General features: G+C 44.2%; 1 protein-coding gene and 1 long non-coding RNA gene across 2 annotated transcripts; one reads left to right on the top strand and one right to left on the bottom strand.

Moving 5' to 3' along the window:
• Positions 1–14,187, bottom strand: LOC117526544. Its single transcript, XR_004565323.1, has 3 exons — positions 14,177–14,187; positions 12,472–12,474; positions 1–178 (listed from the first exon to the last, which is right to left on the bottom strand). It is a non-coding gene; the product is annotated as an uncharacterized LOC117526544 (long non-coding RNA).
• Positions 6,315–25,387, top strand: abcg2d (ATP-binding cassette, sub-family G (WHITE), member 2d). Its single transcript, XM_034188605.1, is given in 17 exon segments — positions 6,315–6,539; positions 8,136–8,195; positions 8,942–9,056; positions 10,605–10,757; positions 10,958–11,115; positions 12,745–12,893; positions 13,066–13,170; positions 14,010–14,260; positions 15,866–15,948; positions 19,990–20,079; positions 20,697–20,723; positions 20,725–20,816; positions 20,910–21,064; positions 21,387–21,476; positions 23,551–23,663; positions 24,456–24,578; positions 24,580–25,387. Coding segments are annotated over 17 exon segments (1,989 nt in total). The 5' UTR covers positions 6,315–6,336; the 3' UTR covers positions 24,602–25,387.

The following is a 25,387-nucleotide window of genomic DNA, read 5'->3' as shown; positions in this document are numbered from 1 at the left end:
TGTTATACAAGTGGATGTGTTTAGAATTTCCTATTAGTTGCATTAAAGAATGCATTTAAATTACTAAATTTAAATTTGTTTTTAAGGTCTAAAAATGCTTAAAACCTCATCGATTTCATATGACCAACTATGTTCCAAAAGTTAATAAAATTTTCAGGAGGTTCCCATAAATGCGATTCTAGATTCTTCCCCCCCCCCCCCCGTGTGAAATGTCTGTGAATTGAGGAAGTTGCATTGCTTTTTATTCCAAGCTTGCAGAAGTGTTTTTTGTTGTTTTTGTTTTTTTGTTTTGTTTTTTTACTGCGCTTGTTGAAGAACTAAGCAGTGCATTGGTTATAGAAATGTACTATTTATATTTTGTAAATACTTGTGTATAACTTGTAAAATTAATGGCGTTACTTTTGTTTCATTGCTCAACTAGTAATCTTTCATCAGAATATTTGACATGTCTGCAGACGTGCAGCCTGGAGCCACTGTGCTCAGGTTTGGTAATTGCTTCTTTAACACGGTTTATGGGTCATAGGGAGTTACAAAGCTGTGCCGGTTGTATGACTGTGTGAATGTTTGCCTTAGAAACAGTAACCAAAACCTTCATGTTGTCTTGACTGACCCGTAGTATGAGATGACACATTTTGTCTGTAATGCAGACTTAAATATTGGAATAGACTGTACGATTTTCATTATCAATGTTCACTGATTGTCTGACCTTTTATGGTTAAATATTTATCAGCGCTGTTCGTTTTTAAGCTTCCTTGTTCCGTCGCTGAAATGTATCAATGTGAAGTCATTTTTCATGAAACGGTTATTTTATGGAGATGTTTGTTGAACCCTTAGTTCATGAAGACCTTATTCTGAGTATTCTCACCTCTTTATCACCACGTGGTCAGTTTTATTCCACTTTGTTTCATTTCCATTCACTTCTGTGAGCATGTGGAAAAGGGGTTGTTGTAGTGTTGAATTAATAAATGAATAAAGACTCTGAAAGTGTTGAAATGTACTTGATCTGGTGTTTTTTTTTTGTTGTTTGGTTTTTTCTTGGTAAAGCTGTTTCCAGCTGTAACCGTCCTGTTTCTGTATTTGTAATTTAATTCCATGCATGTGATTCAACTCCAGATGCAGATTACTAACGCCCTGGTGGTACCGCTTCTTATCAAAGTACTGACCTTACATGCCTGAAGCCACTGTGCAGTTTTAACAGATGGGATTCTCAGTCTGTTTAACCCACAGCTGTACCATCCAACCTTAAATCACACTATGACCCAGCCTCAGATGCAGAAAAGTGCATGCAGCTTCATCACAGAACATTAGTTGTATACTGTAGAGTGTCAGTGGTTCAGGTTGTGATTCACAATACGAACAGTGATTTAACACAAAAGCCAAAGAAGATAAAGTTCACCTAAAAATGCCACCATATTGTTGTGCTTTACTGTTTAAAGAAGAGGGTTGTTCAAATTAATCCACCATGTTATTTGTGGCTAATAATAAAATGTAACGTTATAGTTGCCCCCAGTCCACCTGACAAACAGGACCAGCTTTTATAAGTTGATCTCAAATGGAGCATTCAAAGGGTTAAGGCGATGTGACGCTTTCTGGGTCCTGGTTTAAAGTGGACGGTGAGGCACCTCTTGCTGCTATAACCAGCTGACAGCCACTCTGTCCGGGTCTGCGCTCCACTTGCCCAGGTTCTGTGCTCTGTCTTCAGACGGTCTGCATTGCATACTTCTGCATTGCATACTTCTGCACAAGCACTGTGTTCCTTGGCCAGTTCTACACTCCACCTGCCAGCCATCTGTGCACCATCTTCCTGGCTTGTGAATTCCACTTGGTGCACCTGCCCAGATTCTGCTCTCCACCTGCTAGTTATCTGTGCTCCACCTGCCCAGCCTCTGCACGCTGTTTGCGCTGCAGCTGCTGGGTGGTCTCCTCTGCACTTGTGGTTCTCTGCATGCTGGGTTCTGTTCTGGGTTTACTTTTTCTCTAAGCCTGGTAAGTTAAATTCAACACCATTATTGTGATATCCACATCCTGTGTTGAATATTTCTGTTTCTGTATATTTGTATATTCAGCTCAAAGGAAGAAGCTGTAAATTGAACATACTCATTAAACTCACCCAAGTTTGTCCTGAAAACTCATGTTTGTTAGTTTTCATGATAGCCATTGTAGTTATTTGACATAAAGAATACAAACAAATTGTTACTGAATGGAAAGTTGTTCCACTGCCCCCTCTGGCTGCTACCTTATCGTGGTGGGGGAATTTGCGTACCCGGATGATCCTAGGAGCTATGTTGTCGGGGGCTTTGTGCTCCCTGTAGGGTCTCCCAAGGCAAACAGGTCCTAGGTCACGGGTCAGACTAAGGGCAGCTCAGAACCTCCATGACCAGTGAAAGATCAAGGACCGAGACGTCGCTCGGTATGGCGGAGCCAGGGTCCCACCCTGGAGCCAGGCCTGGGGTTGGGGCTCGCACGAGCGCCTGGTGGTCGGGCCTTAGCCCATGGGGCCCGGCCGGGCTCAGCCCAAAGGAGCAACGTGGGCCCGCCCTCCTGTGGGTTCACCACCTGCAGAGGGGGCCATGGGGGTCGGGTGCAGAGAGTATTGGGTGGCGGTCGAGGGTGGGTGGCCCAGCGGCCCGGTCCATGCTCACAGCCCCTGGCTGTTGGGATGTGGAATGTCACCTCGCTGGGGCGCAAGGAGCCTGAGCTTGTGCGGGAGGTTGAGAGATACCGACTAGAGATAGTCGGGCTCACCTCCACGCACAGCATGGGCTCTGGTACCCAACTCCTGGAGAGGGGCTGGACGCTTCATTTTTCTGGTGTTGCCCACAGGGAGAGGCGGAGAGCTGGGGTTGCATTGCTTATTGCTCCCCAGCTCAGTCGCCATGTGTTGGAGTTCACTCCGGTGAACGAGAGGGTCGCGTCCCTACGCCTTTGGGTCAGGGAAAGGTCTCTCACCGTTGTCTCGGCCTACGGGCCGAGCAGCAGTGCAGAGTGCCTGGCCTTCCTGGAGTCCCTGGGAGGGGTACTAGATAGCGCTCCGCCTGGGGACTCCATTGTTCTCCTGGGGGATTTCAACGCCCACGTGGACGGCGACAGTGAGACCTGGAGGGGGGTGATCGGGAAGCACGGCCTCCCCGATCTGAACCCGAGTGGTGTTCAGTTGTTGGACTTCTGTGCTAGTCACAGTTTGTCCATCACGAACACCATGTTCGAGCACAAGGGTGTCCATAAGTGCACATGGCACCAGGACACCCTGAGCCGGAGGTCGATGATCGACTTTGTAGTCGTATCATCTGACCTTCGGCCACGTATCTCGGACACTCGAGTAAAGAGAGGGCAGAGCTGTCGACCGATCACCACCTGGTGGTGAGTTGGATCCGCTGGGAGGGGAGGAAGCCGGTCAGACCTGGCAGGCCCAAACGTATCGTGAGGGTCTGCTGGGAACGACTGGCGGAACCCTCTGTCAGGGAGGTCTTCAACTCCCACCTCCGGGAGAGCTTCTCCCAGATCCTGGGGGAGGTTGGAGACATGGAGTCCGAGTGGACCATGTTCTCCACCTCTATTGCTGATGCGGCCGCTCATAGCTGTGGTCGCAAGGTCTCTGGTGCCTGTCGCGGCGGCAATCCCCGAACCCGGTGGTGGACACCGGAAGTTAGGGATGCCGTCAAGCTGAAGAAGGAGTCCTACTTATCTTTGTTGGTAGGTGGGACCCCAGAGGCAGCTGACAGGTACCGGCAGGCCAAGCGTGCCGCAGCCCGTGCAGTCGCAGAGGCAAAAACTCGGGTCTGGGAGGAGTTCGGGGAGGCTATGGAGGACTATCGGTCGGCCTCAAAGAGATTCTGGCAAACCGTCCGACGCCTCAGGAGGCGGAAGCAGCTCTCCACCGGCACTGTTTACGGTGCGGGTGGGGAGCTGTTGACTCTGACTGGGGATGTTGTTGGGCGGTGGAAGGAGTACTTCGAGGATCTCCTCAATCCCATTGTCAGGTCTTCCGAAGAGGAGGCAGAGACTGGGGACCCAGAGGCAGACTCATCCATTACCCAGGTAGAAGTCACCGAGGTGGTTGGAAAGCTCCTCGGTGGCAAGGCTCCTGGGGTGGATGAAATCCATCCTGAGTACCTTAAGTCTCTGGATGTTGTGGGACTGTCTTGACTGACACGCCTCTGCAACATTGCGTGGCGATCAGGGACAGTGCCTCTGGATTGGCAGACCGGGTTGGTGGTCCCTCTGTTTAAGAAGGGGGACCGGAGGGTGTGGTCCAAATATAGGGGGATCACACTCCTCAGCCTCCCCAGTAAGGTCTATTTCAGAGTACTGGAGAGGAGAATTCGACCGATGGTCGAACCTCGGATTCAGGAGGAGCAGTGTGGTTTTCATCCTGGTCGCAGCACACTGGACCAGCTCTACATGCTCCATCGGGTGCTCGAGGGTTCATGGGAGTTCGCCCAACCAGTCCACATGTGTTTTGTGGATCTGGAGAAGGCGTTCGACCGTGTCCCTCAGGGCACCCTGTGGAGAGTGCTCCGGGAGTACGGGGTCCGGGGTCCTTTGCTAAGGGCTATCCGGTCCCTGTACGACCGCAGCAGGAGCTTGGTTCGCATTGCCGGTAGTAAGTCAAACCTGTTTCCAGTGCACGTTGGCCTCCGCCAGGGCTGCCCTTTGTCACCGATTGTGTTCATTATTTTTATGGACAGAATTTCTAGGTGCAGCCAGGGTGTAGAGGGGGTCTGGTTTGGGAACCACAGAATCTCGTCTCTGCTGTTTGCGGACGATGTGGTTCTGTTGGCTTCGTCAAATCAGGACCTTCAGCGTGCACTGGGGCGGTTTGCAGCCGAGTGTGAGGCGTCCGGGATGAAAATCAGCACCTCCAAATCCGAGGCCATGGTTCTCGACCGGAAAAAGGTACTTTGCCCTCTTCAGGTTGGTGGAGTGTCCTTGCCTCAAGTGGAGGAGTTTAAGTATCTCGGGGTGTTATTCACGAGTGAGGGACGGATGGAGCATGAGATCGACAGACGGATCGGTGCAGCGTCTGCAGTGATGCGGTCGCTGTATTGGTCCGTCGTGGTGAAGAGACAGCTGAGTAGGGGGGCAAAGCTCTCGATTTACCGATCGATCTACGTTCCGATCCTCACCTATGGTCATGAGATTTGGCTCATGACCGAAAGAACGAGATCGCGGGTACAAGCGGCCGAGATGAGTTTCCTCCGCAGGGTGGTTGGGCGCTCCCTTAGAGATAGGGTGAGGAGCTCGGTCACTCGGGAGGAGCTCGGAGTCTAGCTGCTGCTCCTCCACGTCGAAAGGAGTCAGTTGAGGTGGCTCGGGCATGTTTTCCGGATGCCCCCTGGATGCCTCGCTGGAGAGGTGTTCCGGGCACGTCCCATTGGGAGGAGGCCCCGGGGAAGACCCAGGACACGCTGGAAGGATTACATCTCTCGGCTGGCTTGGGAACGCCTTGGGGTTCCCCCGGAGGAGCTGGGGGAGGTGTGTGTGGATCGGGAGGTCTGGGCGGCTTTGCTTGAGCTGCTGCCCCCGCGACCCGACTCCAGATAAAGCGGAAGAAAATGGATGGATGGATGGAAAGTTATAGAAAGAAATGGTTACTTATGTCACCAAGTATTTTTGTTTCTCAGATATTTGCAAAGGACAAGCTGCAGCCAGAATATGAACACCTGGTCCAGTTTACTTACAATAACTTTATATGATGGTTTAATGATCCATAAATAATATCAACCAGTTCAGATGGAATATTAATCAAATACTTGAATTTTTCAGTGACTATGTTGCAGTATGAGGAATTCAAAGCGGAATTGGCACTAATCATACTATTACTTTGCATGTCTGTTACTGTGTCTAACTGCACCTGTTTGCATGTCTGTTGCTCTCCGTGTCTGCCTGCACCTGTTTGCATGTCTGTTACTCTGCGTCTGCCTGCACCTGTTTGCATGTCTGTTGCTCTCCGTGTCTGCCTGCACCTGTTTGCATGTCTGTTACTCTGCGTCTGCCTGCACCTGTTTGCATGTCTGTTGCTCTCCGTGTCTGCCTGCACCTGTTTGCATGTCTGTTGCTTTCCGTGTCTGCCTGCACGTGTTTGCATGTCTGTTACTTTGCATGTCTGCTGTGTGTCGGCATTTTTGCCTATATGTCTGTAGATCTGTTTGCATGTTTGACTGTCTGTGTGGTTGTTTTCATTGACAAATTTGGATAAAAAATCAATAATAAAAGTTTCTGCCAAAGTCATTTGTGTACGTAGAAGACACATTTCAAAATTTTCAATTCCTTTTGTGTATTTCGGGGTTTTTTGTTTTGTTTTTGGTCTCCACAGGCTGCCCGCTACAGAGTGTGATGCAGAGACCCAATCACATCGGCATTGCAATGACAGAAGATATCGGCAGCAATGGGATGACAAGGTCAAAGGTCGTTGCGTCCTCCGTGCAGCCGTGTGGCTCCACTGTGAGCTTCCACAACATCCAGTACAAAGTGCATCCTAAGTCCGGGTTATTCCGCAAAAGCACAACCAGCTGCAGGGAAATACTGCTGAACCTCAGGTCAGTCTGAACTAAATGGACCGAAATTCTACAGCACTTTTCCATCTGAATCTGAACCTCAAAGACCTCGGCACTGATGCCTAACTTTCACCCATTAATTCTTATAATAAATCAGCCAGCTGCTGCACTCTGAACCTTTTAACTTCATCCACAAGTGAACATTTTGCTGGTGATTGCAGTCAGAACTTTGAATTTCTTCACAAGTGCGAGGTGTCATGTAATGGAGGGAGCGAACTGCCAGGTTTATTTAAAGCTGCGATTCCGCTGACCACAATGAACACAAACTCTTCTGATGGTATGAGACACCGTGGACATTTCCCATGAAAAATGAATCATTTCACACAAGTTTCTTGGGACTTTTCCCACTTCAGATTTAATTATAGGACATTAAGCACGGTTTCTTGCATCTAATCTCTCTGACACACTAAGTGACAGTGTGCCAGAGGAACTCATTAAACATGTGACAAACCACCAACATTTTCCTCACTCTTTTATATGCTTTATATCAGAATTTTTGATGCAGTTTTCTCTGCAGTCAGAGAATTATTGTTTATTCATTTTGATTTTCTTTAGCAAAGACCATTAAAAATACATTGTGTTGGATTGGAATTAGAACTGGAAGATCATAACATAATCCTTATCACAAGAGAAGGCAAGCCAACATGAATCCCCACCAACAAAGAAGTAAAAATGTGAAGGGAAGCAAACTAGCGACTGGCAATTGCATAACGCAATCTGTAACCTCACCACTGGATGGCACTGAATCCTACATACAGTACCTTTAAACTGAAATGCCTGCTAGTTCCTTTCTTTAAAAGTTACCTTCAGAATATAGCAGGAAAGTCAATTTACAAAAAGAGCTAAAAGAAATAAAAAAAAAAAAAATTCAACTAGCGTGTTGTCCATGGGGATCCACGGGCTCTAGCAGGTTAGTGTTTATAAAATAGGTAGCTGACATTTTTCAAGGGCGGTAAGAAATTATGCAGAGTTTCTGTAATGAGTTGGAATGGTGTGTGAGTCCAGAGTGATTTTAGAACCTTAGACCTCAACAGTTTTAGAAGAAGAACTCAACCCTTTTAGTTCCTGTTAATTTACTGTCTTAATGTATTTATAAATTGGTTAGGTTCTTGTTATCATATACACACTATTATATTATTATTATTATTATTGCTTTTATTTTATTTGTTTTTTCAATGCATCACAATGGAAATAAGTATTTTCACTTTGTGTTATCTATGTATTTTTATTTACAATTATATTATCTACTTACATTGAACTTGCTAAATAAAATCATGCACATGCACTCTTTTCAATATATAGATGATTTACCGCCCCCTGCTGGAGTCCAGAATGTCATTTTCAATGTCCATTGTTCAGTGTCATTTGCTAATCTCAGTAGTTTCTCTAAAAATATTAGTCCTATCAACTTTCCGTTTTTGTGCTGTTCATCCGTGATCAAAGCCATACAACACGCACATAGAGGCCACTTGGCTGTTAATATATAGATGAATGCAAACAATGAAAATGATTAGAAATCAGTGGCAGTTATTAAATGTGAACTATATAACGGTGTATTTCTGTTTCATTGTCTTGCAGTGGAATTATGCCACCAGGCCTGAATGCTATTCTTGGACCCACTGGAAGTGGAAAGTCTTCGTGAGTGTTGTTGCAGATTAAAAAAAAAATGTCTCTAGCAGCCGCATGGAGATGTAGACACGTGACAAATGAAAAGAAGCAGAAGACAAACCCATTAGTAAAACAGTGACCTTTAACCCTGAAATAACCTGACCTGTGATCACGGCCCCTAATAAAAACCAGACTGACCGCATTATGATGAAAAACTAAAAGTAATTTGAGAGAACCAGTCTTCATGTAATTACACAGCATGTGCATGTTATATTACAAAGTACAGTTGACCTTTTAACCTTGCCCTTGATATTTGACATTTGAGGTTGATTGTTGACAGCGACTTACATGTGCATAAACGTTGTCCAAATATGCCAAAGAAACACTTAACCTTTCACCTATGATCTTGACCTGAATGATCACTTTTATCCTATGATGAAGTGTTTCTGTCCAGAGGTCACAAGGGGTCACTGAATCTTTTGATTTGGGAATCATTTTCTGTGAACTTCACAGCTGCCAGATCTCAGCCTGAACTCATCCAACATGTTAGATGACACTCTCTACCACCATCATCATCACAGCACCAAATGTATGAACATCTTTTGAAGGAATGGTGTTCAAACCCTGCCAGGTCGAGGTCTAGAGACTTACAGAATCAAAACCAAGCACCCTAAAGCTGTTCAGGCAGCAGGTGGAGGCCCAATGCCTTTAATGTGAAACCTGTCTGTGTATACATGACCAGCTTTGGTTTTATCTCGTGTTTTTCTTTTTGACAGGTTCTTGGACATTCTGGCTGCTAGGAAGGATCCTTCAGGTCTCACAGGAGAAGTGCTTATTGACGGCGCTCCACAGCCTCCCAACTTCAAGTGTCTTTCTGGTTATGTTGTTCAGGTGCATTAGAATCACTGTTAATGCTTTTAAAGGGGTCATCATGTGCAGAATTGGTTTTTGTTTACAGTTGACAGATAAATATTCTTGGTGTTTCTTGTTACACACCTATAAGGTCTCAAAATTCTGTGTTTGTGGGTGTAGAAACTATCTTGTTGTTTGTAAAACGTAGGTCTGAAACACCTCATTTTAGACTTGGGTGATATACGTTACAGAAGTTCATCTTTGAATGGCCATTCCCACTGAGCCTGAAGGAGAGGCAGAGCTTTCAGCCTTTTGTTACCCCTCCTTGAGAGAAAGGGCGTGACACTTGAAATGACATGAACATAAACAGGCTCTGTAGGTTAACTGGACGTGTTTCAGGGCAGAGAATGACTGTTTCTCAACCTGATTCTGAAATACAGCTCATTGTCTACTCCAGTTTAAAAACAGATCAATGTCAAACCATTTTTTGTGCACAAAGAAGGTAAAAATAAATCATCATCATGACAATCCCTTGGTGGCAAGGAAGACCGTCTCTTGGTCAATTCCCAGACAGGATGGTGGACAGTATAGAAAATCTACATCCAGCGTCAATCTAGAGATGTGGGTTTGTTTAATGTGGGAATGTCACTGCACACCGGCAAACACACGATCCTTTACTGATCCTTTACCTGGCGTGATAGCTGGGAAATCCTAGACGATCGGGGTCTGAGGACCTGCTGCAGCCTTCATCTGTCTTCACAGCCGCTGGGTTATAAACAATCACCTCCTCCACCTGAATCACCATTGAGGACTTCTTGTTTCACCAGAGCCCTATTAACTGTCTGGTGGGTTCTTGTTGGGCCTTCATGGCGACTGTAGCAGCCACGGGGCACACAAGGTTCCCACTGTATTTCACTCCAATATTCAATCTCCTATCTGCTCCATTACCCAGGTGTCTTAGTGTGAATGAGGGGTTAGATTTTGGCATCTCAAATCAAATAAGGCTCAAATGAACGACGTCCTCAAGTTGTACACATCGATCACTAATGGTACCCAACTAGACTGATGACCTTTAATAGTTATCCCACCCCCAGAGTATGTTCTGACTGCAGCATTTGAGATGCTGAGCAAAGAGTAACTGGGTTAGTGATTGTCCTGGATCAAGACTAAGATCCAGGCTTTCAGCCACCGATAGTTTATGTGTCTGCAGTGAAAGTGAAGTTGTCAACAGATTCACTGATCTTGCCAGTGACATTCACGTCTCTGGATCTTCAGCTGATGGAGTCATGATGTCACTGGAGAGAGGTATACAGTGATGCTGATACCTTTGCAGGTGAATGAATGAACAACTCTTTAGGGTTCTGGTGATTCCTGTCGTACTCTGTGGTCATGAGACTTTGATGCCAAAAAGTGACCTAAGGTGAAGACTAAAAGTCTCTGGTCCTCAGTCTCATCAGTGACCTACAGCATTTGAACCAGTTGAAAAGATGTTCATGAGAAATGACTGTCAGGGCTGCAGGAACACTGCAGCCTAGAACACAAACAGCCTTCCATTTGTCTGACCTTTGACTCTTGTCCTTCTGGTAGGACGATGTGGTTATGGGAATCCTGACTGTGAGGGAGAATCTCTGTTTCTCTGCAGCGCTCCGCTTGCCGAGCTCTGTGCCCCAGAGTGAGAAAGAGACTCGCGTCAATCACCTCATCAAAGAACTGGGACTCACCAAGGTGGCCGATTGCCAGGCGAGTGCGCAGCCGCTTTAACAAGTCGTCTCCGTATCCAGTGTGTCACAGGCGGTGGAGGAATCGGCTGAGTGTCGGGCCAGACTGATGCTGACACATCTTACATTTGTGTGTGTGTGTGTGTGTGTGTGTGTGTGTGTGTGTGTGTGTGTGTGTGTGTGTGTGTGTGTGTGTGTGTGTGTGTGAATATTTCCCTCCAGGTGGGCACGCAAATGATCCGAGGAATATCTGGAGGAGAGAGGAAGAGGACCATCATCGGAATGGAGATGATTATTGACCCATCTGTCCTGTTTCTGGATGAGCCCACCACAGGACTGGATGCAAGCACCGCAAATTCTGTCCTGCTCTTGCTGAAAAGGTAACATGGAGGAGGTTCATGAGGAGCGTCAGTCAGCTGCAACAGTAACTCTTATTTGTCAGATGTGTTTCTGGAATTGCACTGACATTGTCAGGTTTTCCACAAAGGGAAAATCTTTGACATCTGCAGTTTTCAGACTTGCAACCTTTTCTCCACGATAATAGAAGCCGTGGGAATGGAGACTGTAATGGACGTGGCAATCTGACATCCTTGCCATGGTAACTCTGGAATCCACATAAGTGTGCACCACATTTGAGCCAAACCCCGTTAAGAAGTCCTTGATCTTCACTGTTGCCAAAATTAATTTTAACGGCAATTTTGGGGCCAATCTTCAATGACATACCGGGTTTGGAAGAAATCAACAAATGGACCTGGGAGGATTAGGCAAACAAACAAACAACAACAAAAAAAAACAACCAGGCATGACTTTGACCCCACTGACTGACCTTTGGCAAATTTGACCTTGCTGGCCAAATCCAGAACCCCACCAATATGTGAGCCAAGTGTGATGCAAATTGGGCTGAAAAACATTAGAGTTTGACATTTTTCCAACAATGACCTTGACCCCAATGATTCACCTTTGGCAAATTTGATCTGGACTAGACAATCTGAGAACTCGCCCTATATGTGTAAGTTTGGTGTAAATCAGAGCAAATAAAATAAAATAAAATCCTTAAACTTTGAACTTTGACCCCAGTGACTGACTTTTAGCAAATATGATCTTGCTCAGGCAATTCCAGGATCTACATCCAAATCTAAGCGGTGGTGGGGGATCATAAGTTTGACCTTTGGCAAAACAAACCCATTAGGGAAATTCTGGGCTCGACTGTGATCCACATTATCATTTTGATGGAAATAGGCCAAAGGATGTGGGAGGAGTACGGGAATGGACAGACTGATATAGCAAAAGTTTGACCTTTGACCCCAGTGACCTTAAACCTCGCCAAAACGAAGCAATTCTGTGGTAAACTTACATCCACGCAGCAGGTTTGATGGAAACTGTCTCAAGCGCTTTGAATGAGCAGTGGGACAAACAAACAATTTTCAAATTATACTGTAGAATGATTTTAATTCCACAGTTGATATTGTGCTACACAAACATGAAGCCAGTTTCAAATTAAAAGCTGTTGGTATAAAATGAAATGAAATAAGATACACATGAATAAACACTATAGATCTAAAGAAAATCTGCACTCAAGTTTGCTATATGCACAAGTATGTTCTGCTAAACGCCAATTGTGGAATTTTCTTGCCTGTATGTTTTGCTTGTTTTGTTTTTTTTCTTGTGTGTATGCACTGATGCATAAAAGACAACTAAGGTGATACAGTAACTTAAAGATGTTTACTGTATGGAACTTTCTGATAACATAATCTGTAGCACATCGTAGTTACACAGTATGGTGTAGATGTTTTTGGCACCCTTTAATTTTAATAACTGCTTTTTTCATCAGTGTGTCCACAGCAATCGAATTTGAAATATCCAAGTATTCAGATTCCAACACAGATCGAGCATGATTTTTCTACTTTATTAAAGAAACTAATCACTTATCAAGTCACAAACCTCATTTTCACTCACGCTTCATACTAAGAGAGGAATGCAAGTACTTTTTTCTTCTTCTTCTTCTTCAGAATGGGTGATCAGGGAAGGACCATAATTATGTCAATTCACCAACCACGATACTCCATCTATAGACTCTTTGACACGCTGACGCTGCTCCTTAGTGGGAAAATGGTGTTCCACGGACCTGCAGCAAACGCTCTGGACTACTTTGCCAACATTGTTGAACTACCTGAAGCTGTACACCTCCACTAAATACCATTTGTTCCTGATGTCTGTGATGATTTAATGAGAATACATCTGAATGTTTGTGCAGCTCAGAAAAAAAGCACTAATATCCAGCACAGTGTACCTGTGGGTGTTAGTCTAACCTGTTACTTCTAACGGCATGCTAGGCTATCCCTGTGAACCCCACAACAACCCAGCTGACTTCTTTTTGGATGTCATCAATGGAGACTCAGCCACTATGACTGGGACCAGAGTGCACTGCTCTGAAGGTAACACTGTACTTCATGACGTGCAGCCGTTTTATGTTTACCTGTGTAGGGTAGCCGCAACTGTGTAAGAAGGAAACTAGTGAGAGAAGCCACTAAAACACCCAGACAACTCTGAAGGTGTTGTGCACATATCTGCCTGTGACTGGAGAAACTGTGCATACTGCATACTATACTATATGCAATTTGAGCTATGGTTTGCCAGAAGGCACATGGGAGATTCAAGCCTAGATTTGGTCTGTTTTCTTCTATGAATAGTTTGCTCTTGTTCCACTCTACAATGTAGCTATTACTGGTGGTCAAACCGACAAAAGATGCACTATGACGCAAAAGCCTATATCAGAATTGTATGGCTGTCTTGATGGCTTCCCTCACTTTTGCACCACTCAGTTTGTCAGCGTGTTCTACTCCAGACACATTTGCCATGCAGTATTATACTGTTTGTATTTGTTAATGATTGATGAAAAATGAGTCCAAGATTTAATCAGTGACTTGGAAATGTTCATGTATCCATCCCCTGACTCGTCTAAAGAAAACTGGCTGTTAAAAAAATAAATAAAAATATGATATATTCATTTGATATGAACAGGATACTTATGCACAATGTTGTTTTGGCTCTGATCTTTTGATTTAATTTATAGCATGTTGTAAAAAAATTGTTTCACTGTGAGTTTAAATAGCAACATTTTAGAAATTTTAATATAAAGAAGCCTGTTTTTATTTGAAGTGTAATTAAAAAAAAACTTTGAATATTAAAAATATTAAAAATATTAAACTTCTTTTTCTCAGTGCTGTATACCCAGCTGTTGAATCTGTTATTTACTCTCTGTATAAATAATCAGAACTGGACTTCGAGGACCTCAGTAACCCTGGGCAGCACATTGAGGAGCACCTGGTGGACGAGTACAGGAACAGCATCTACTCCAGGAACACTCAGGCGGCGCTGGAACGCATCGCTCAAAGCAAGGACCATGTCTGCCATCCAGTATCACACATCATCACCTACAACAGTTCCTTTTTCCATCAGCTGTGCTGGGGGCTTAAAAGAACCTTCAAGAACCTCATGCTGAACCCACAAACATCAGTGGCCCAGGCAGGGATCCTTGCACACACCAAACGCGACTCCAGTTAGATACACATGTGCACAATGATTCTACAACCTGTGTCGTTGTCGGTATATTTGCGGACAACAGTATCCACATTTTATGGAGAAAAAAATAGATGTAATTATACCCCCCACAAACCAGAATTTGGGGGGTCACAATACTCACTTTATAAGCACAACTCCTGCTGAACCACTTTGTGGACATGTGAAGATGTGCATGAAGGAAAATAATTCCAGTCCAACACTATCAAGGGGAAATAATTGGACTTTTGCTGTTTTTTTATATATACTTCATATTTGCCAATTACATTGATAGAGGTTGACCACTTTGTAAATTGATGTATTTTCATCACCGATGTATAACAGATAGAAGCAACCAGTTTGGTTGGTGGGGGATCATTCTGTGAGTTTGATCACACATCCCGAGTTAAGTTCTGAGCCAACTTTTTTAGGTCAGAGGATACCGTTGCTGAACATGGCCTGCTGACAGCAGTTTGAAGTACTTCAGACTCTCATTAGTCACTGTATTATGGCAATGTGATGTCAGAAGTCTCCTCACTTTAAGAATTAGTCGCAGCTAATTGGGCCTAAATAAGTCACATTAATCCTCTAAGAGGGACTCTAAGTGATGTGGGCGTCATGATCGGCTTTGGTCACTGGTGTGACCCCACTCTTGCCTCTTTGGGTTGAGATCTGAACTGATATGATATCTGGAGGAAACTCTTTGGCTCCAGTCCTGCAGTCATCACATGATGACCGTGTCGGTCGGCTGGCCCGTTTTCACGAGATGTGAGGTGAAATAGGCTCAAGCGTAGGAGCTTATCCCTTCACCCTGAGAACCACACAGGGGCCTGCTCAGTGCTGTCATAAGGCGCAAATTGTTAGGATTAAAAGTTGTCGCGTTTGCATTTCTTCACCCTTCCTCCAGACTGGTTTGTTCTTTCGGGTGGGTCTCTGGGAGAGAAGTGTCCACTTAACCCCTGATCTCCACAAACATTAACCTGTCTCAGCAGCGTGAACTCTTTTCACTGTTCAAATACTTATGGACCTGATTGCATATTGGTTGTCAAACAGCATGATAATAATTACACGTGTCTGTGGGTATGCACTGGATGGCAACCACTCAGACAGACAACCAGTCCATTCCCGCCTGTTGACAGTAACTATCCATCTGCTGTAGCCAGGTGAAGTGTGTATGTCTCTGTGTCCTTCTTTTGGCAGTTGGGTCCTCAACACTACAGCACCTAAGTTCTGGATCGTGCATAGAGAAATGTGTCACATGTCCAACACTCACTCAGTGTGTGACCGCTCATTCAACACAAAGTCATTCCAGCGGTGCCCAAGGGTCCTCCAACAAGATCTCATACCCAAGACATCGAAGTCACGTTAGTGTTCCGAGTCTCATGATCACACAGAAAGACAGGAAGCACCAGGACCCAAAAGACTTGGACCTTCAGGGATTAGTCTGGATTTAAGTTGAACAGCTCAGTACCTTGTTGCAAAGCAGTTTTTGGACACTTGTGGTGAGTTCCATGACAATGACACATTGTTCTTCATTTTGTTGATGAAGTGTCTTGCTTTTTGTCTGGACAGTTGGGAGTCAATATTTTCCTGGCTTTAGTCATCGGAGCCATTTTCTGCAGTGTCAAAGAGGATCAGAGTGGAATTCAGAACAGGTGGGAGAAGTACTTAGATACATGCTGAAAACAGCATAAAAAAAAAAAAATCCTTTGGCACCAAGCAGAACTCGGTCCTAAATGGGTCATATTGTGCAAAATCACTTTTTATCCTCATTACAGTTTGGGGATTCATGTGTTTTAAAAAAATCATACAATTCTGTTACTTGTGTACAGCAGTTCTCCTGCTGTAGTCACAATTTCGACCTGAAAGGACATGTTTGTTGTATGTGATACGCCCACACGGTGTTTGGGTGAAAGATGGAGTGTGCTGAAATAGTCTCTGATATGAATGACCCTTTTTAACCATTTATACATAATCTAAAACTGCTGCCACACGACAAAAAGAAACTTTGGTCAGAGGTTTACATACGGCAATAACAGATGTGAAGGTCATATCGTTACTGGACTTTCAATGATTTATTTGCACCATTCTTTTTCTAGGTCAGACATTTGTGCACCATACATCTGTAATTAATAGTAATAACGATAATTTGATACCCTGCTCCACCTCCCCCATGACCCTTAATGGCAATAAAATAAAAGGATGGATGGATGAAATCAGCACAGGTTCATAATTATACACACCAAAGCCAAAATTATATAGAACACCTCATATTGAGTTGAGTGTCCATTACCAACTTTTGGCTTGACCAGAACACTTGTAGCCATCGATAAGCTTCTGGCAGAGTTCTGGTTAGATAGTTGACCAGACTCCTTGGCAGGATTGGTGGAGTTCATCTACAATGTTAGCCTGCTTTATTCCACTCCACAGTTAGCATTGATGTGTGTTTAGTATCATTGTCCTGTGGGAACACTCCATTGTGTCCATGATTCAATCATTTAGCTAATATTTGGAGTTTTTGCTAAAGAATACTGAGGTAGTCCTCTTACTTCATTATTCCGACCACTTTCTGTGAAGCACCAGTTCCAATGATGAAAAAACAGCCTCAGAACATGAAGCTGCTAAACACCGTGTTACAGTCGGCACAGTGTTCTTGAGGTTGAAGGCCTCATGTTTACTCCTCCAAACATACCTCTGTTGAATGCAAGCAAACAAGTCAATGGCTGTCTGGAAGTATAACTTTCTGCCAGGTTTTTGTCACTTCCAAACTTTCTTTAAGTTTGAAGGTGTCCATTTTGGAGCAAAGGTCTTCACTTGACTTCACTTGAAACCTCACTTGACTGTAGACAGTGACACGGGTGTTTCAGCAGCTTCCGGCTCATAGCAGGTCTTCCTCTTGGTGGGACCCATGTTGTTCCTGGCCATCTGACCAATTTACCATTTTTTTCTGTCTGGACCTAGATCTCAGTTGCCGCTCTGTAAAGTTCCTTCATATGTGTTTAGAGCCTCTTTGTATAAAAATGTCAATGCTGGTACCTGGAAAATGTTGATGGAAATAGGATTGTGACTTTTTCATCTTTTTTTTTTTTTTCTCAAAGTAGCATAGGATGGATTTTGTTTATATTTGGCGTGCTGTTCCTCCATGTCCCTGCTGTGATGTCCATCATACACTCAATAAAAATATAAATGCAACACTTTTGGTTTTGCTCCCATTTTGTATGAGATGAACTCAAAGATCTAAAACTTTTTCCACATACACAATATCACCATTTCCCTCAAATATTGTTCACAAACCAGTCTAAATCTGTGATAGTGAGCACTTCTCCTTTGCTGAGATAATCCATCCCACCTCACAGGTGTGCCATATCAAGATGCTGATTAGACACCATGATTAGTGCACAGGTGTGCCTTAGACTGCCCACAATAAAAGGCCACTCTGAAAGGTGCAGTTTTGTTTTATTGGGGGGGGGGATACCAGTCAGTATCTGGTGTGACCACCATTTGCCTCATGCAGTGCAACACATCTCCTTCGCATAGAGTTGATCAGGTTGTCAATTGTGGCCTGTGGAATGTTGGTCCACTCCTCTTCAATGGCTGTGCGAAGTTGCTGGATATTGGCAGGAACTGGACACGCTGTCGTATACGCCGGTCCAGAGCATCCCAAACATGCTCAATGGGTGACATGTCCGGTGAGTATGCCGGCCATGCAAGAACTGGGACATTTTCAGATTCCAAGAATTGTGTACAGATCCTTGCAACATGGGGCCGTGCATTATCCTGCTGCAACATGAGGTGATGTTCTTGGATGTATGGCACAACAATGGGCCTCAGGATCTCATCACGGTATCTCTGTGCATTCAAAATGCCATCAATAAAATGCACCTGTGTTCTTTGTCCATAACAGACGCCTGCCCATACCATAACCCCACCGCCACCATGGGCCACTCGATCCACAACATTGACATCAGAAAACCGCTTACCCACACGACGCCACACACGCTGTCTGCCATCTTCCATCTGCCCTGGACAGTGTGAACTGGGATTCATCCATGAAGAGAACACCTCTCCAACGTGCCAAACGCCAGCGAATGTGAGCATTTGCCCACTCAAGTCGGTTATGACGATGAACTGGAGTCAGGTCGAGACCCCGATGAGGACGACGAGCATGCAGATGAGCTTCCCTGAGATGGTTTCTGACAGTTTGTGCAGAAATTCTTTGGTTATGCAAAGCGATTGTTTCAGCAGCTGTCCGAGTGGCTGGTCTCAGACGATCTTGGAGGTGAACATGCTGGATGTGGAGGTCCTGGGCTGGTGTGGTTACACGTGGTCTGCGGTTGTGAGGCTGGTTGGATGTACTGCCAAATTCTCTGAAACGCCTTTGGAGACGGCTTATGGTAGAGAAATGAACATTCAATACACAAGCAACAGCTCTGGTTGACATTCCTGCTGTCAGCATGCCAATTGCACGCTCCCTCAAATCTTGCAACATCTGTGGCATTGTGCTGTGATAAAACTGCACCTTTCAGAGTGGCCTTTTATTGTGGGCAGTCTAAGGCACACCTGTGCACTAATCATGGTGTCTAATCAGCATCTTGATATGGCACACCTGTGAGGTGGGATGGATTATCTCAGCAAAGGAGAAGTGCTCACTATCTGTTATGTGGGCCGCTGAAGAGGAGGTACTGCTGGCCCACTACCACCAGAGGGCGCCCTGCTTGGAGTGCGGGCTCCAAGCACGAGAGGGCGCCAGACCCAGAGGAAATGACAGCTGTCACTCATCACACCAGCTGTCACTCATCTACACCACTACTTAAGCCGGACTGCAACTCCACCTCCCCGCCGAGAAATCGACTACCAAGAGGTAATTTCTCTGCTGACTGACACGTTGTGTACTAATCTAGATCTCATTTGCAGCCATTGTCCTGTGGTCGTTGCCTTATCTGGGATTTTGGCGTTTGGCGTGACTACGACGACTGCGCCTCACTCTCCAAACAGATAAGTGGTTAATCAAGAGCTGCACGAGTGTGTGATTTGGAGGTGGAGGTTCCCCCTCCTAACTGTGTACAAACCGTGGACCACTGAGTGTGCGGACTTACACTCATTCATCTTGTCTCTGCTTCCTGCCAGCAGTACCAGGGTCGACAGCCGAAGACAGAGGTCACCTGGGGATACGGGACTTGGCGGCTCCGGTGTTCTTCAGACCGTTGGTGGTGGAGGCCGTGTGGGACGAGGCTTCTCTCTCGTCGGGGTCTTCTATCTTCGAGCCTGCCCACACGTCACCTGGTGTTAATTGGCTTTACAAATTTTGTGTGTTTAGTTGTGTGTTGTCACAACATTAAATTGTTACTTTTTGGCTTACTCATTGTCCGTTCATTTGCGCCCCCTGTTGTGGGTCCGTGCTACGACACCTTCCCAACACTATCACAGATTTCGACTGGTTTGTGAACAATATTTGAGGGAAATGGTGATATTGTGTATGTGGAAAAAGTTTTAGATCTTTGAGTTCATCTCATACAAAATGGGAGCAAAACCAAAAGTGTTGCGCTTATATTTTTGTTGAGTATAATATAACTACAGCAATTTATGGCCATAAAATGTTTGACTTTTGTAACATTTTAGCATGCGTTGCTGGTTGATTGAGGCCCAGGCTGTGGGCTTTGAATCAGATCTGATTGTTGTGTTGTGTTTTTTTGCAGGAAGGGTGCCCTGTTTTTCATCACTATGAACCAGTGTTTCAGTACAGTGTCTGCAGCTGAGCTGTTCATCGTTGAGAGGAAACTGTTTGTGTACGTATGTAATCTGTTATCACACAAGACAAAGAGAAGATTGTGACAATAACTATGATACCTGTGTGTGGAATGTAGCATACATTTGAAGTACTGTAAGTATCTGATTTACTCTGAGGCTTTGGGAAAGCCCAAGCATGTACCCTGTAAAGCGTGTGTGTGTGTGTTTGTTTCAAGCGGTTGACAAAAATTTCATGTGGGGAATTGCAGTATAGCCATTTCTATAAATAAACTCCCGAGAGAGAGAGAGAGAGAGCATTTCTACACAGAAGTTACATTCTGTAACTCAAATAACACATTCACAGTTCCACGTGAGCCTGCAGAAAAGAGTTTATCAATTTAACCTTGAAAGAGATGGCTGAGTGAGGTACACATTGAATGGACTCTGTGAGAGAGAGAGAGAGAGAGCTTTCTGCACAGAAATTTATGAAATTTGAGAAGTAAATTATTTTCCAACTATTTAACAACTCCGGGAACATAATGCATGTTGCTTGAAACAAGCTTGGTTGTCCCTTTTGTCATTTCTACGTTTGGAGACCAACAAAGCCACTGCTGCTTTGTTGTCTTATCTTTGATGAAAAATAGTCTCATCAGGTGTTTTGCTCCTTTTCTGACAGACACGAGTACATCAGCGGCTACTACAGAGTCTGTCTACTTTCTGTCTAAGATTCTATCTGACATCATCGCTCTGCGCACCGTCACCTCCATCTTCAGCTGCATTGTTTACTTTGTGATCGGTAAATTAATTTAATTCTATAACACTAAATCACTAAATTCTAAGATGGTCCAAGCACTTGGTTTGTATTGTCCATGTGTATGTGTTGGATCAGGTTTGAAACCCACACTAGCAGGCTTTTCAGTCTTCACGCTGACAGTTACTCTGGTGGCTTACACGGCCACAGTCATGACCATGGCCATCGCAGCTAACCAAAATGTGGTGGCGCTCGCCAACATCTTCATGACCATCACTTTTGTCTTCATGATGGTGAGAACAGTTGGTTAAAGGGACTTAAAAATAGAAGGATGCACCCTGATAATTAGTTGTCTCACCTGTTACAGTTGAATAAGGTTGGAATTTAATGTTAAATGTCCTCAAAGTCCCACAATTCTATGACTGTGCGTGTGTAAATTCTCCTGTTGTCAGATAAAGTCTTGAAACCATTTGTTTTAGACTTCTGTGACATATATGATGGAAGTTTTTATCTGAATTTCTGCATAATCTGGGACACACCCACTGAATTTATTTGCAGTATTATACCACTTATTTGTGGCATGGCTCATTGGATCAGTCTGTGTTGTGCATTTAGATTTTCTCAGGTCTTCTGGTGAACCTTCCCAGCATCATGGACTGGTTGGCTTGGCTGAAATACTTCAGTATTCCTCGCTATGGCCTAGCAGTAAGTTATAGTTAAATACAATAGTCACTCACTACTACTAATCTTTAAAATAATGTAATAATGTGTTCATTTTAACACTTCATCTGTAGATTCCATCAATGTAATATGCAATGCAGATGTACAGTATGGGGAACATTTCAGGCTTATTTTGCAAATAATGGACACCAGCCAGGCAAATTTATCCTACACTGCATGAGCTACTATGTCATAAGTTGTCCCTCAGGTAGATTTTATTAGACTGGTTTTGTTTGATTGTCTTGATTTTGGTGTCAAATTATTCCCAAAATTAAAAAAAGAAACAACAACTTTCAGGTAAGTTCTTAGGATGGGTGGGGTAGCCATCTACTAGCAATAACCTGGTTCACCCCTTGCTTATGCTATGCATGCACTTACTCTTCTAATCTCTTTGGCAAAAGTCTCACTATTACACTCAACAAAAATATAAACGCAACACTTTTGGTTTTGCTCCCATTTTGTATGAGATGAACTCAAAGATCTAAAACGTTTTCCACATACACACTATCACCATTTCCCTCAAATATTGTTCACAAACCAGTCTAAATCTGTGATAGTGAGCACTTCTCCTTTGCTGAGATAATCCATCCCACCTCACAGGTGTGCCATATCAAGATGCTGATTAGACACCATGATTAGTGCACAGGTGTGCCTTAGACTGTCAACAATAAAACGCCACTCTGAAAGGTGCAGTTTTATCACACAGCACAATGCCACAGATGTCGCAAGATTTGAGGGAGCGTGCAGTTGGCATGCTGACAGCAGGAATGTCAACCAGAGCTGTTGCTCGTGTATTGAATGTTCATGTCTCTACCATAAGCCATCTCCAAAGGCGTTTCAGAGAATTTGGCAGTACATCCAACCAGCCTCACAACCGCAGACCACGTGTAACCACACGAGCCCAGGACCTCCACATCCAGCATGTTCACCTCCAAGATCGTCTGAGACCAGTCACTCGGACAGCTGCTGGAACAATTGGTTTGCATAACCAAAGAATTTCTGCACAAACTGTCAGAAACCGTCTCAGGGAAGCTCATCTGCATGCTTGTCGTCCTCATCGGGGTCTCGACCTGACTCCAGTTCGTCATCATAACCGACTTGAGTGGGCAAATGCTCAAATTCGCTGGCGTTTGGAATGTTGGAGAGGTGTTGTCTTCATGGATGATGCGAAGGAGATGTGTTGCACTGCATGAGGCATATGGTGGTCACACCAGATACTGACTGGTATCCCCCCCCAATAAAACAAAACTGCACCTTTCAGAGTGGCCTTTTATTGTGGGCAGTCTAAGGCACACCTGTGCACTAATAATGGTGTCTAATCAGCATCTTGGTAAGGCACACCTGTGAGGTGGGATGGATTATCTCAGCAAAGAAGTGCTCACTATCACAGATTTCAACTGGTTTATGAACAATATTTGAGGGAAATGCTGATATTGTGTATGTGGAAAAAGTTTTAGATCTTTGAGTTCATCTCATACAAAATGGGAGCAAAACCAAAAGTGTTGCGTTTATATTTTTGTTGAGTATATTAGACCCAATACCACATGGGTGTGGGTGATTGGAGAGTGCTTGGTTGGGGGCTATGGGAATGGTGTTGCATGGCCAGGTGATTTAGGGTGTCTGAGGGCTGCCCAGGAATCCTTGGGAATGAGTCTGGAGGTATCTGGATGCAGCTTTTGGGTGCCCCTGGCTAGTGGCACACAATGTAGATGTGGCCTCTTTATGGGGTACTGTTTGGTGGGTCTGCTCTTGTCTCGTGGTCACTGGGGTTTGGCGTTACTTGGGGATTAGATGGGTTGGTGGTGGAAGTGGCGTGCTGCTGGACCCCCTGCTTGATGGTGTGGTTTTCTCTCTGGAATACTGGTATGGGTGCGTGCCCGACACCAACACCTGGGGGTTGCCCTCCCTTTGGATTTTTAGAATTGTAGGTCTGTGTCAGTATCTCGCACTCTTAAATGTGTGGTGATTGGTTGCAAATTTTTAAAGGGTGACTGGTCTGCATCTTTTGTCCCCATATCTGCTGTTTTACACCTACATCTGCTTTGCTGCCTGCATTCAGGCCCTGGAGATCAATGAGTTTGTGGATTTGAAGTTCTGTGAAGAGGCTGTGATCCAAAACACCACCGTGTCCAGTGTAATGTCCAACTGCACTGTGAGCACAGCTGGCCTTATGTGAGTAGACCCTCATCTGTATTCTGGTTCTCTCCTAATACTCTGTCATAATTACTCCCATGCACAGTACAGCATGCAAGGGTATTATTGTTGGTCCAGTGTCTCCGCCTGTTCGTAAGCAAAATAACTAAAGAGTTTTGATCTGATTTGGACCAAACTCGGTGGAATGATTGGGGGTTAGCCAAGGATAAACCCAAGGTCAAAACACTGGTCCAATACTTCTGTCGAGGGCACAGCAGGTGGCTCTGTGTGATGGGAGTTAGACCACTAGTATGTGGACTGGGTTCAACTTCAGGTGTGTGCTACAAGAGACTTAATCTGCATTGTCCCAGTTCACCCAGCTGTAGCCTTAACTTGGACAGTAGTAACCTGGGATGGACTGATAACTGGATAAGGACAAACCCAGTGAGCCTCAGGGTCTGTGTAGGACTACCATATATCTGTAAAAGTTATTTCTAGGAATGAATTTAAGATACATGCATGGTTGTTATTACGCCCTGATATAAAGTCATATTTGAGCCTTCTATTGGTCACATGACCAACAGGTGACCTTAAAAGGTGAAACTAAAGCTCATAACTGTTCAACTTGGTCTTGAACTAATATGGATTAAACATAGTCCAATGGTTGTTTGTTACCTCAAACAATGAGTCTGCATGAATCTGTATCAAACGTAGAGTGTGGGTATTGGACTCTGTGAATATCCATTTTTGTTTTCTCTGATCTGCTTTTCTAAAATGTGAAAACATTTCAGACTTGAAGTAACAGGATTTAATTTATATGTCTTGTTTCAGATGTACAGGGGAACAGTATCTGGACTACCTGGGAATAGATTACACCACGTGGGGACTGTGGCAGAATCATTTGGCTTTGACTATTATGGCACTCCTATTCCTTGTCATTGCTTATCTGAAACTGTTTCATCAAGAAATTCACATAAGTGTCTGATTCTGCATTTTTAATTCTTTACATTCTCAAAAACCGACTAGGGGTTGCAATAGGTTTAACGAATGACTGGAGTATAAACACCCATTTATAAAAACATTTAATTTTCAGGAACCATTATGACAAGACATTTTGTTGAGCCAAGAATAGAGACATTTGTTCTGTTAGCTGAAATGAAATCATGCAAGTGCTGGTAGGGTCTCAGTGTAGAAGAGGATGACTCATCTCTTCACCTCTCTACCACACGTTTCATTACTTTGAATAGTACTACTGTTTGCAGCCTCATTATTCCGTGCTGCCTCTCATTCAAACACATATACTTTGTCTTTCTCTGACTGACCTTCATTCACCATCTCTCCGGAATATATCTTCCCCTTTTCCAGGCACATCTCAGTCTGCTCCCTACTATCACTACAAATTATAAGGTCAATGTTCTTCTTCGAAGGTTTTTTTTATTTTCAAGTTGACTGTGGTTATGATTACTTCCATTTGCTGTTTTATTTTTAAATCAGTTCTAAAGACTACATGTGTTAACAGTGGTGTACCATTTTATTTAGCTTCCAAAATCACAGGAGACTGACTTGTACCTCAGCACTGATTATTCTTCAGATATTGTATCATGACATGTATCTGCTTGATTGAGTCTGTTCATTTGTTTGATTGTTACAAAACCTATACATTATTTTTGAAACTAAACATTTTATGATGCTAAATAAACATTTTCAACTAATCCTGGTTTGAGTGTTTCTACTCTCAAATAGATCTAGTTTACTGTGTTTTG

The sequence above is a fragment of the Thalassophryne amazonica genome, chromosome 15 (genome assembly GCF_902500255.1).
Source record: "Thalassophryne amazonica chromosome 15, fThaAma1.1, whole genome shotgun sequence".
Lineage (NCBI taxonomy): Eukaryota > Metazoa > Chordata > Actinopteri > Batrachoidiformes > Batrachoididae > Thalassophryne > Thalassophryne amazonica.
This window is presented reverse-complemented; position numbering and strand designations above follow the sequence as displayed.